At 32.9% G+C, this 14,094-nt stretch overlaps 2 protein-coding genes across 6 annotated transcripts in view; both read right to left on the bottom strand.

The window, feature by feature from the left end:
- SRPK1 (SRSF protein kinase 1) overlaps window positions 1–14,094 on the bottom strand; it is a 78,718-nt gene that overhangs the window by 29,586 nt on the left and 35,038 nt on the right. For all 5 annotated transcript variants that reach the window (XM_031964991.1, XM_031964990.1, XM_031964992.1 and 2 more), the window contains exons 3-6: window positions 10,813–10,931; window positions 7,842–7,950; window positions 6,640–6,727; window positions 907–994 (exon numbers count right to left, since the gene is read on the bottom strand). In XM_031964991.1, the coding sequence (XP_031820851.1) occupies window positions 907–994; window positions 6,640–6,727; window positions 7,842–7,950; window positions 10,813–10,931 (404 nt within the window). The remainder of the gene's footprint in view (window positions 1–906; window positions 995–6,639; window positions 6,728–7,841; window positions 7,951–10,812; window positions 10,932–14,094) is intronic.
- The window catches only part of SLC26A8 (solute carrier family 26 member 8), a 210,295-nt gene continuing 207,020 nt past the window's right edge, over window positions 10,820–14,094 (bottom strand). Inside the window, exon 21 of the mRNA XM_031964989.1 lies at window positions 10,820–10,931. Coding sequence (XP_031820849.1) covers window positions 10,926–10,931 — 6 coding nt within the window. The 3' untranslated portion in view covers window positions 10,820–10,925. The remainder of the gene's footprint in view (window positions 10,932–14,094) is intronic.

Genomic DNA, 14,094 nt, shown 5'->3' with positions numbered 1-14,094 from the left:
AGAGAGACAATATTTATAAAATACTTTGCAAACCTTAAAGCGTTTTGCAAAAGCTAAATTATGATCTCAAGGTGCTTTCGGGATCCTCTATATAATGAATTAGTACCATTGGGTCTTTACCTTTACTCCAAACAATTTCAGTTCTTCAAAAATACAGACACTGCAATAACCTCACAGTTAAATTTTTGGTCTTTATTACTCCTTTGCTTGGATGCTGACATTAGGTGGGAGCATTGATATTAACTTATAAAGAACAATCCTCTTTAAAGAACCCTGCCAATTCTACAATGATATGAAGCTGATTTGTAAAATGTAGAGCAATTCAATTTTTCACTATAGTCTAAGGATAAAACTAGATTTGAATGAAAATATCAACAGCTTTCTGTCTTCAGTCAAAAGGAAGACACAGAATGTTAAGTGTCCAAAATCTAGATGATTGCTCTAAACAAATCAGAGCTCTAGATTCATATTCAGAAATAATTTACTATCTAGACTTTTTGGATAGAAGTTTTATACTTGGATATTTGTGCTGTAATTTGTAGGCTATAGAATCACCTAATTTCCTGAAAAATTTCTCCTTTCTGTATAAATCTTTTTAGCTATTTAACTGAAAGTTTTAACTAAATGACAGACAATGGAAAAAAGAATCCCAAAGATAACAATTTGAAAACCACCTTATTTTCTTCCAAATTGTACTCTAAAATCAAATCCGTAATATGAAAACACATGCAATACTTTCTTAATTCATATGTCTTACATGTACAGAAGCCAACGAAGAGTAAAAATTTAATTAAAGCTTGGTTTGACATTATGTTGTACCAATACTGTTCTTTTCTCTGTTAATAACAACTGAAACTGTTATTATACAACAAAATCCATTTTCATAGTAATTTCTTGAAAGGATACGGGTCCCATTCACTCCTGAGATTTTGAAGTCATCCAAAAGCTGAACAACCATCTCTCTATTTGGATCATTGGGATCTGTATTGCGAACCTGTATACATATAGAGGAAAAGATAGTTTTTAGTCAAAAGAATGATAGATAATCAATGATATCCATTCATCTTTTTTGATCTGGTTCCTTTTAAACATTTAATAAAATAGTACGATAGATATCAAATGGTCTGACTGAGCATATTTTAACTCTCTAGGATCAGTAATGCTCTGGGCAAACAGTCAAATTGAGTCCTCAAAAAAGGACAAAAATCAATTTAAAGAACTCTTCATAATTAGATACTAATATCAACTAAATTCAATCTAAAAAACATATTAGGACCACTCCAGTCTTTTAAAATAAAAAAGAAACTTAACACTATACACTTAGCATGGATTAAGATATTCAATATATACAAGTTTTCCAGATCCATTTTCTAGATCAGGCTTGTATTATGGGTAAGTATATAGTTTTGGTTGGGGATAGAAGAGAAGGGAATATCACACATTGTTGGTAGACCAATTATTCTGGCAAACAATTTGCAACTACGCTGAAAAGGCTATAAAACCTTTGATCCAACAATACCACCACTAGTTTATAACCCAGAGATTATTTTTAAAAGTGGAGGTGGGGGTGGGGGAGGTGGGAGGAGGACATAATTATATGTACAAAAATATTTATAGCAGCTTTTTTTGTGGTAGTAAAGAATTGGAAATTGAAGTAATGTCCATCTTTTGAGGAAAGGCTGAACTAGCTGTGATATCACTGTAATGAAATATTGTGCTATGTAAGAAATGAGGAGGAGGAAGCTCCCAAAAAATCTAGAAAGAGTTACATGGACTGATGCAAAGTGAAATGAGCAGAACCAGATCATTGTACACATTAACAGCAATATTATGCAATCACCAACTGTGAATGATTTAGCTATTCTAAGCAATACAAAGAAACAAGACAATTCTGAAGGAAAAAATGCTACCTACTTCCAGAGAAAAATGGAGTCTGAATGAAAATCAAAATATGCTAATTTTTTTCTTTGGCCTGTATTTTCTTTCATATATTTGGTACCACTACATATGTATAACTTATATCAAATTATTTGCCTTCTCAATGAGGAGAAGTGGAAAAGACAATTTGAACTCAAAAAAAAAAAAAAAAAGAATATTAACTGTTTTTACATGTAATTGGAAAATTATTTTTTAAAAAAAAGAAAATTCTCTTTTTTTCTTGAAAGCAAACATATACATACCATCTCTACATACCCTAAAGCATTCTTTAACTTTTTCTTTATATAAATAAGTCACTTAGGCCAAACATCTATCCAATGTGACTCCCATGCATAATAAACTTTCCAGAGGATACTCTACATACTGTACATTTAAGATAATCAGACAACTGGTGGCATAATATAACCAAGGAGAGGCTCATTAAATATAAACTGGACAGCAGGAAGGATAATTGAGGTAAAGAAAAATAATATATATGATGAGGAAATGTACTTTCTTTCAAGGGAAAGATGGTAGACAATGGGCAGGAAATGTTGCATAATGATTCCATGTTGCATTAGAATGTTTTACTTAACTATTTTTCTGTTAAAAGGAAAGACTCACTGGAGTTGGGAACATTTTATTCAGAAATGACTGTGATGTAAAAACAAAAGTAATCAAAAAAGCCCAAAATTTAAAACAAATAATGGGCAACTAGAGGGAACTTCTCAGGAAAAGAATTATCACGCAAACAAGTATTAAAAAAACCTAGGAGAAAAGATAAAAAGGAGAGCTGGGGAGGGAAGATGTTAACAGTGAAAAGAAAGGAGGAAAAAAGAGAGGAGGAAAGAGAAAGGGAGAGATGGAAAAGGGAGAGAAGAGAGAAAGGGGATAAGAAAAAAGAAAAGAAGGGGAAGAAAGGGGGAAGCAAGACTATCATCTCACAATACTTTGACAACATTCTCCATGACTCCTTCCTTTATATTCTAATTTTTGGTGAAGAAACTGACCTAATTGGCAAAACCAATCTACCTCTCTTACTCTTCTCCTAGCTTTTTCAGCACACTGTCCCCATTATCATATAACTCTTATCTGATTTTCAATCTCTTTAAAACTAAAGGTTCCTTCTCTGTTATTTTAACATATTCAAGTCACCAACATGTTTACAGAAAGTTAGCATGGGTTAAGATATTCAATATATACAAGTTTTCCAGATCCATTTTCTAAATCAGGCTTGTCTTATGGGTAACCATGTATAGGTATGGGTACACCAACAAGTAAAAAACTCTGTAACAAACGATCTAACCATTCTGGAAAGTAATTTAGAATTGTATATATCCTTGGATACAACACTGTCTCCACTAAATCTGTATCCCAAAAAGATCATTCAAACGGGAAAAGGACTCACATGGGCAAAAATGTTTGTGGCAGCCCTTTCTGTAGTAGCAAGTGACTGGAAACTGAGTGGATGCCCATCAATTGGGGAATGGCTGAATAAGTGGTATGTAATACCATATGGTAATAGAATAGTATTGTTCTATAAGAAAAGATAAGCAGGCCTTCCAAAAAGGCCTGGAGAGAACTACATGAACTGAGGCTAAGTGAAGTGAGTAGAACCAAGGGAACAATGCAGCAATATGAACTGATGTAAAGTAAATTAAGAGCCAGGAAAATATTTGAACTTCAACAATTTAAATGAAAATACAATGAAAAGAAATGATGCTGTGCAATCATAATTGATATGAATTCTGAAACCAGTTTATTCTCTCTTCTAGTTGGGAAATGCTAAAACGCCCATTCTGAAAACTTATGTGACGATCAACTGATGAACTTTGGTCTATTCAACAATGAGGTAATTCAGGCCAATTTCAATAGACCTGTGATGGAGAGAGTCATCTGCACTTACAAAGAGGGCCATGGGGACTGAATTTTAGATCACAACACAGTATTTTCATCTTTGTTTGCTTGCTTTTTTTTTTCTTTTTTTTTTGATCTAATTTTTCGTGTGCAACATGATAAACGGGGAAACGTTTAGAAGAATTATACATGTTTAACATATATTGGATTACTTTCTGTCTAAAGGAAGGAGTTGACAGAGAGGGGTGAAAAATTTGCAACAAAGGGCTTTGCAAGTGTGAATGTTTTAAACTATCTTTGCTTTTTTTTTTTTTTTTTTTTTGAGGAGAAAATGTTGCAAGCATCCAGAAAGAAACAATTCAAGCATTATGGAACCCTAATCAGGATAACACAAGATATAGCAGCTTCCACATAAAGCTCCCTTAATGTACATAACTATTTATATCATCTCTTTTCTAGTGGCAAAAAATTGGACATTGATGGGATATCCATCACTTAAGAAATGGCTCAACAAATTGTGGTATGTGATTGTGATAGAAGACTATTTTGCCATAAGAAATGATGAGCAGAATTGTACAATATTTCAGAGTCTGATTCTTTTTCTACAGCAAAATAACGTTTTGGTCAGGTATACTTATTGTGTATCTAATTTATATTTTAATATATTTAACATCTACTGGTCATCCTGCCATCTAGGGGAGGGAGTGGGTGGGGGGGTAAGAGGTGAAAAATTGGAACAAGAGGTTTGGCAATTTTTAATGCTGTAAAGTTACCCTTGTATATATCCTGTAAATAAAAGGCTATTAAATTAAAAAAAAAAAAAAAAAAAAGAAATGATGAGCAGGATGCTCTCAGAAAAGGATTTTAAATTTTAAATAAATTTAGAAATAAAATAAATTAAATAGGTGAAATACCAAATGTTATTTATCTCTTTAACCACGGTGTTTAAGGAAAACTTTTGCTGAAATATTAGAATCTGAGAAAATGTAAATCTCAAGAAGTCAAAGACGGAAAGAAATATCCCATATATACCAAAATATACACAGTACTACTTTTTGTAGTGAGAATTATAAAGAAATAATATATCAATTAGAAAATTATTATAATTATTACAAATTATTACTCATATTACAATTCTGTAAGAAAATATGGACAAAGAATTCAGAAGCATGAGAAAACTTATATGAACTGATGTAAAGTAAATTAAGAGCCAGGAAGATATTTGAACTTCAACAATTTAAATAAAAATACAATGAAAAGAAATGATGCTGTGCAGTTATAATTGATATGAATTCTGAAACCAGTTTATTCTCTCCTCTAGTTGGGAAATGATAAAACGCCCATTCTGAAAACTTCCAGGTTGTCTTATTACCATAGTTAAAGTAGCTATAAGTATCCAAACTGCCTTGTTAGCATCTTTAAGATGCTATGATGGGAACCCCAGCTTTCCCCAGACTGTCTTAGTATTTTCAAAGCCGTCTCTTCTCAATATACATTCTACTTCCCATCTTTATTTCCCCTCCACCTTTGAGAAGGTATAAAAACCCTGAGGTTCTATTTCCCCTAAAAAAATTATATATATATATATACACACACTCATGATAAAGATCTTTGCTGACTCCTTTTCAGGGATAAACTCTCTCATCTCACAGCTTCTTCATCCAGATTCATTGTGAATTTCCCTATAAAACTTCTCTTTTTCTTAATTCACATAATAAACAGCAATACTTTGTAACCTATAATGAATGTCTTATCATGGTTGCTCCATGTTACAAACTTTTATATAATTTTTTTTAATAATTTGTTGCTCTCCCAACTCTAGTTCTATTTACCACTTGTGATGCCTATTTTTTACTTCATCAATAATGATTAAGATTAATTTTGATGAAGAAAAAAATGCCCCCTTTTCTCTCTTCTTTGGAGAAGTAGGGAACTATGAATGTGAACTACTATATTAGAATGGTATATGGATTAGTGCATAGATTATCTTGTATTGTTTTCTTCTTTGTTACAAAGAAAGGTTCTTTAGGTAATGACAAAGAGAGAAATATATTGGTAAATTAAGGTGAAATGAAAAGAAATTACAATTAAGAATACAATTTTATCAATTCTGATGGACGTGGCCTACTTCAACAATGAGATGAACCAAATCAGTTGCAATAGAACAATAATGAACTGAATCAGCTACACCCAGGGAAAGAACTCTGGGAGATGACTATGAACCACTACATAGAATTCTCAATCCCTCTATTTTTGTCCACCTGCATTTTCTGATTTCCTTCACAGGCTAATTGTACACTATTTCAAAATCAAACGCTTTATACAGCATAATAATTGTTTGGACATGTATACATATATTGTATTGAACTTATATTTTAACATATTTAACATGTATTGGTCAACTTGCCATCTGGGGGAAGGGGAAGGAGGGAAAAAGTTGGGACAAAAGTATTTGCAACTGTCAATGCTGAAAAATTACCTATGCTTATATTTATAAATAAAAAGCTATTTTAAAAAATTGGGAAAAGAAAAAGAAAAGAATACAATTTTAAAAAATAACATGTCAGTTGAGAGCTAAGAAACAAATTATTTTTCATATGTTGTATACACTGAATCAAGATAATTTGTTTTTTCCTCCTTTACCTAAACATTGAAAATAGTTCAGGGGACGGAGACGGGGAAAGGGGACAGCTAGTTGACAGGGTATACAGCTCTGGGGTCAGAAAGACCAGAGTTCAAACGCAGCCTCCTTAACATTTCCAAACTGTGTGACTCTCTTAAATCACTTAACCCCAACTGCCTTGCAGGGAGAAAAAAAAATAGGCAAATTTTATTGTCAAAATAGCACCGAGACTCAATACTCACTGATTTGAGCAATCTGATTTCATCCAGGGCTGTTTCAGTGTAATGTTCAGCACTCTTCACTACTTTCATTGCCACAAATTTCTTTCCCCTATGGAAAAGAACCAATTAATCGATCCTAAAGTGGGACAAAATCATGTTTTGGACTTGTAAAAGAAAATTAAGAAGAGGACTATAAAGGATCACTACCGATACTGGATCTGGCTTTTCCCTCTGTAATCAAATACTTTCTATCTTAAGTAACTAATACCCACCCTGGGTATAAGAAGTCAGATTTTATTTACAGCTTGTCCTCAGGGTTTTGTTTCTACCTTTACATTTTCTCCATATGATAACTTCCACATTCTTTATGTCTCCCTTCACTCTGAACACAGCTACTAGAATAAAAAGAGGCGGACCAAAAGCAGACAGTATGTACTAATGTCAAAACACTATCAGTTCTGATACCTTCCTTACCCATTTGTAAACATAATGATAAAGTTGCAATCAGTTACACAAAACAATATAATATCAATGTACTTTATATAACGACAAAAGTAGATCAAGTAGCAATAAAGGTCTCAGATAACATTTTTTTTTACATGTAAAATCGAGTTCCACATTCTTTCCCTTTCTCCCCACTCCCAATCCCCATTAAAAAAACATGAAGTTATGTAAAACATTTTCATAAAAGCCATATAAGTTATTTCAATGGTGAAAATTGACAACTGGGAACTATTATTTAATAGCTCCAAAAAACAACATATACACTAAAAGCAACTTTATAAAAAGAGGAGAGAAAGCTTGCTCACTGAATGATCTGTGTGCTGATTTTTGGAGTCTCTCAATGTTTTAACACTGTCAATATTTTTCATGAGAAAAAGTTTAAATTTTTATAACCAAACAACTGCATTCTAGAGAAAAATCATAACTGGAATAGGAAATACTAAAACAAAGCATTTTCATTTTTTCTACTTTTGTATACCTGGTATATTTAAAAAATAAAGAGCCTTAAATTAGGCAGGCTAGAGGAAAAGAATCATAGCTCCTTTTTTAATTACCTATTGCTTCTAAGGTTACTATAATTCCAATAGTAAAATAAAAACAGTGATTAGATATTCACCCAAAGATAGAATGTTCAAAGGCACAAGAGTGAAAACCAAGTGCTTTGTTCATGACAAAAACAAAGAAATCAAGATAATGACTAAAATGATCCTAAAACTTACTGAATATCCCATGATAGCCATACTGTTGAAAAATGTCCCCAACCCAGCTTTCGGATCACATGGTATCTCCCATTGAACAGGTCTCCAATTTTCACAAGATGATAACCTCCTGGAAGAAATAAAGGTGGGGAATGGAGAGGCAAAAAAGTCAATCTCCTTCCAGTTTACAGATTTTTAATAATAATAATAATAATAAAGAAAAAAAGGAGTGATGGTGGCGGTGTTATGAAACATTCATTCTTTGTAATACTTAGAAAAAGGAATTTAGACCCATTCCTCTCTCTTCAAATATTTGAATACTTTCAGAAGATTAAGTTTCATTAAGATAATATAATAATCAAATACACACACACACACCACCTCCAGATATAATTCTTGTCAAGCTACTGGTTAGATAATCTTGATAAGCAGCTTTAAAAGTCAGATCAATGATCTATCCAGTCCAAGATTACTTCATGGAAGAATATGTTTTGAGCTGTCCTCAAACTAAAGTCATTTACAAAAAAACCAGTTTTTTAAACTGGGACCTATCAAAATATACACTATACACAAAATATAAATCTAGGACCTATCAAAAGATACACACACACACACACACACACACCCCTCTCTATTTATCTATCTCTAATAAACTGTAAATGGAACGGTGAACTGACCCAAATGATTATGGTCCTGGGTAGGTGGGCAAGAAGAGCACTGATCTCGGCCTTAAGTAACCCTTTTGTTCAAATGGAGTTTCCATTACAGTTCCCTTCCCCCCAAAACCTAACATGATAAAAACTACCCTTCCACCCCCCACACCAAATTCCCCCAATAAATCTGCCCAAGGCTTATGCCATCTTTGTCAAAATCCCTTTTTTGCCCTGCTTTGCCTCATGGTGTCTTTCTTCTTCCCCACCTCCCCTACACCTCATTGTTATAGCTAACTAACTCTTCTAGGGTGCTAAATCCTAAGCCAACAGTGTATTCCCTTTCTCCTGGTTAATTGTAAGTTTTACTAGGGAACTTGTCTTTTCCATTGCTAATTGTAAACTCCTTTTCTAGGTAACTATAATAGTCTTTCTATTGTTCTCCCAACTCAATTCCCTATTTACCATTCCTGGTGTCTATTTTACCTCTTTATTTTGTCCATAACCTCTTCTTGTAAACATAGGTAATTTTGAGCTACTCTAACCCCATCACAACCATTCTGGAAAAGCAATTTGACATACCACCCAAAAACTATTAAACTGTGAATATCCTTTGACCCTTGAATGTACATATTTATAATGGGTTAAAAAAAAAAAAAAAACTTAATGAGGGTGTTTGGGGATGGAAAGGAGAATGGAAGTAATTCAAAACTGAAAATCAAATAAAACTGAATAAAAATATTTTTTAAAAGGATGTATCTCAAACATTTATACTTTTCATCAATAATTCCTTATTAAGTTAAACATATCCTAAAGTTCTATTCTGGCATCTAATTTTTTTTTTTTTTTTTTTTTTTTTTTGCATAGTGAAAAAGTTTATTTACGACAAGTTTTGAATTTTGAAGACAAGAATTCACAAAGGCATCACAAAACTGTTGAACAATATAAAAATACCCAAAGTAAGCTACTTAAGTGACTGTAGCACAAAAGTTCATCTTGTATGGTACATCAACACATTCAATGCCACAGTTCACTAAAATGTGATTTTTAAGGAGGAAAAAAAATCTCATACAAAAAGGACATGAAAATTGAGTAATTTGGTGCAGAGTGCTTTACAAGGTTTGAAGTGATAGGTTGATTCTTATATCTACCATCATGGAAAATACTTGTGAGTTAGAAGGAAACAATCTGACCATACCAAATAATAGGTATTTTTAAAGAAAAAGAAATTTTAAAGACTGAAATTTTCTTCTTCAAATCAAGTTTCTGGAATGTTAGACTATTAGAACATTTTGCAGTAAAAGCATAAAAAATATCTGTCTTTGAAGCTGTCCTTTTCCTTCTTGAAAATTTATCAAGAAAATGTAGTTCTCATGATATAATTAACTAAAATTTAATATCATAGGATGCACTAGGAAAACAAAGAGCCAGTGGCATTATCTGGTTTTTGGAAAACATTCAAATAGCTCATTGTTTCAGTTATCAGTTCCTTATATTAATAGAAGTCTACCATCATTTTGGAGCAAATAGCTCTTTTTTTTTCTGGGGACCTCAAAGCACTTCTCATCTTTATCTTCTCTCACAAATACTTTTTTTTTTTTTTGGGAACAAAGAGGAAAATATTAGTCTGGCATCTAATCTTAAGGAAAGATGAACATGGCCCCAAGTGCCTAGGAGAACAAATGCTTCAGCAGTTTCTACAAGCTACAAAGACTTTTAAAAGTACCTAATAGATTGTGTCTGTTGTTTAAAGACCAGCTTAAGTGTGAAAAAACTCCTCCATCAGGGAATTTGACCATCAATGATGATTTCTCTGGGCCACAGCCATTCATAACACCTCTATTAAGTTGTAATTACTCATATTTGTGAAATCTTCTCTCTCTCTCTCTCTCTCTCTCTCTCTCTCTCTCTCTCTCTCTCTCTCACACACACACACACACACACACACACACACACACACACACACACACATCCTTCCCCCCCCCATATCTAATGTATAGGTAGATATGAAAAGAGAGCAAGGTCAGAAAAGGAAATATGTTGAACACATATGAGAAACCAGATGTAAAGCTTTGCAAGGATAAGGTCTTTAATAGATTGGGTGGATAGGTTGAAAAGGTCCACAATGGGTTATGATTGATATCAGTGGAGAGAAGATCTACATCAGTGAAAGTACAGAGACAAAAGTTTGGATTAGCAAAATTATTAACAAAGTCAGTTTCCTGTGTTTAAGAAATGGAAAAAAAAAAAAAAAGCAAACTAATCTTTCTGTTTGGAGAATATTTTAAAAGCATGAAAATAGAATCAAACAGGTGAATATATCTTCACATAAATAGTCTTACCTTTACAATAATCATTAGGATCCTCTTGTTCATCATCATCTGATCCCAGGATTTCTTCCTCTTGTTCTGGAAGATCAGTCTCAGAATGGGAAACAGGGCCTCTGTGCTGAGTTTCAGGTCTAATAAAGAACAAAGCATTTACAATTCAATTCCATTTGAAGATAGATGACGTACAATAATATTTATCCAAGAAAACTTTTACCTCCTTTCCTCTAAATTTTATGAGATGATAATAAGGCAGTAAAGGAAGTACATTCTCTGAAGGCTGGTGAAATGCTAGAGATAGTTTCATATTTTGTACATGAATAGCACTAGCACAATGATAACCTTTGAAAAATACTAAGTGATCTACACCCAGTTCGAATAGATAGTGAAATAGATAGTGACCTCATGCATGATCTATATTTGAATAGGAAGAGCATTTCCTTCAGACAGACAGACACCCCCCCCATTTAAATATTTCTAAACCTAATCATAGTTTTTTAGCAACTAGTTGACAAGTACCACACAGTAGCCTGCAAAAGCTATGTAGTGATATTTTTAATTTAGGCAGAGGCCAAATTTAACATTTAACAATCTCAAGTTATGAAAGTTTATTTCATTAATCAGTTCAGAGTGATTATACTTACTTTAGTAACAAAAACCTACTCTATTGAGAGATTTCTGACTATATGCAAAAGACAAATCTAATATCTAAATATAAATACTAAAAAGACGAATAAGAAAAAAGCAAACATACATTATATTAGAAATTATTTAACATATGGGCAAATAGTGATGGGTGTAGTAATAAAACATTTAATCTGGTTGACTTTTTGTGTGGTCCTGTGATTTCACTATTGAGCAGTTACTCTGTAGCTCACAGTGGGAATTACTTTAAGCTTTAAAGGCAATGAGACTACTTCATTCATTATGCCATGATGACTCTCTCAAACAAAATATTTTTTTTAATGCTCATGTTAAAAGTGATTTGGGGGGCAGGTAGGTAGTACAGTCTAGCTGTAAAGTCAGGATGACCTGAGTTGAAATCTGGTCTCAAGATTTGAAGTAATTAATACTTCCTAGCTGTGTGACCCTGGGCAAGTCACTTAATCCCAATTGCCTGGGGGAAGAGGGTAGAGAAAAAGATTATGATTCATGTCCTTAAGAGCCCTTCCAACTCTAAGTGGGAAAAAATTAAACTTTATATTTAACCAATATAAATTAATATGTTAAAGGTAAAAGAATGACTGTTTTCAAGAAGTAAACAATCTATTGTGTATTATGGTAAAGGATGAATTATAAAAAAAAAAAAAATAAAAAATACACAGATTAAATACTGGGTTTGGGGGGAGGAGGGAACAATAAAAAATAGGAAGCATTAATCAATTAATCAGGAAAGGCATCTAGAGAAGGCAAATTTTATTATCTTAAGGGAGCTCATGAATATATGGGAGCAAAGCTAAGAGTAATAGGAGGAAACAGGGCATTCCCACCAAATAAATTTTCCTAATTTTAGTAAAGTGTTAACAAGTAAGTTTGGCTGGTTCAATGGAGTTAAAAGCTGGGAAAACAGGAGATGAAGTTGGAGAGGTAGTTAATTATGGGCTTTGAATACCAGGATATAAGGAGTTTGACTATGATACAAAATGATAACAATTATTATTGTTTTTAAAACCAAGGAAACTTAACTTCTCAGGAGAAATGGAATAACCTGCTTCTAGATTTTGGTAGCAGTTGTGCTGACTCTCCAAAGCCTCATTACATCCCTACAAATTCACTCCTAATCCTGCTCTCATCTGCTTTGATATTCATGTGCACTGCCAATTCTTATATTCCAGCATCCTGGCACCCAATAATAGAAATGTCTAATGAATTGCAAAGTGAAGCAATTATCACTTATCACTGTCCCCTGAAACTATTTCACCAAAGGGTGAAAGGATATAGGGAAAGTGACAGTTACCATTTGAAACATGAGATATTTCCAATCTGAGGTGGGGATACAATGTTTTAACAACTTTCTGTAAAACACTGTCATATAGTACACATTGAGTATCTTCCACTATGACACAGAATCTCAAATCTTTCAACTCCAGCCCTGAGCCATTTTACCCATTTACATTCATCTTCAGCTATCACAAAACCAAAACTTTCCTTTTTTCTTTTTCTTTTCTTTTTTTTTAACCACCACAAAATAAGATCATGTTAATCACTGTATTAAAGTATTTGTTTTATAACTTTTATGGAAATATTTTGCATAATTTCATAATTTCCCATCTGCCTTTTCAATGGGGCATGGGGAAGGAAAGAATTTGGAACTTAAAGTTTTAAAAGCAAATGTTAAAATTGTTTTACATATAACCTGGAACAAAATAAAATATTAATGGAAAAAAATAAAGTATTTTAAAGAGACTTTGTTCACACATGGGAGTTAACCTAGAAGACTAGGTTAAAAAAAAAAAAGGGCGTTTTTTTTTTTAAAGATCATTTAGTTATTATCAAAATGATACTTGTGAGCAGTTCGATAGAGCATTGGGCCTGGAGTTGGGAGGATCTGAGTTCAAATCAGGCCTCAGATAACAATTCCTAGCTGTGTGACCCTAGGCAAGTCACTTAACCCCAAATGTTCAGCAGAAGGGGAAAAAAGATATTAAAAATGATATATGTCTTCTTAAAATTGAGCTTCTGGCTGTACTGGGTGAAACGGTTTCTTTTAGGACTAATTACTAAAGAAGTAATGTAGTTGATGTTTTCCATCCAACACCTACTATAATTCTGCACAAAATACCTGCAATTTGCCTCCCAAAGTTACCTGAAATATTCAACCAGGCCACATACATACAATGCAAATATCTACCGTCTTTGTTCTAAAAAGGAATAAACTTACTTTGTTACTTAATGTTATTTACCAGACCTACTCACTCAAAACCAAGAAGCCCAAGTATAATAGGCCAAAAAACAAAACAAAAACCCAAACCCCGACAAAAACCAATACTTTAGCAAATCAATTCTTTTAAACAGATTATCAATTATTATCTCAGTCATACACTACTTAAAAAACACTAAAGTATAATGAAAATAACTCTGAAATGGTAATTCCACAACAGAAATGCAAGTCTTCCCTCTCCTATCACTTACTATGTGTGTGGCCTCTGGTAGGCTGCTTCTTTTCTCATGTATAACATGGAGAGAATATCAGACTTACTCTGCCTTAGCAGGATAATTACGAGAATTAAAAATGTGTTTAAGATAGATGATGTGCTTTTTGAACTATAAAACACTCCAACATTGTTATTATAAAAC

Source organism: Sarcophilus harrisii, chromosome 4 (genome assembly GCF_902635505.1).
Source record: "Sarcophilus harrisii chromosome 4, mSarHar1.11, whole genome shotgun sequence".
Taxonomy (NCBI): Eukaryota; Metazoa; Chordata; class Mammalia; order Dasyuromorphia; family Dasyuridae; genus Sarcophilus; species Sarcophilus harrisii.
Note: the sequence above shows the minus strand (reverse complement) of the source record. Positions and strands in the feature narration are given on the sequence as shown.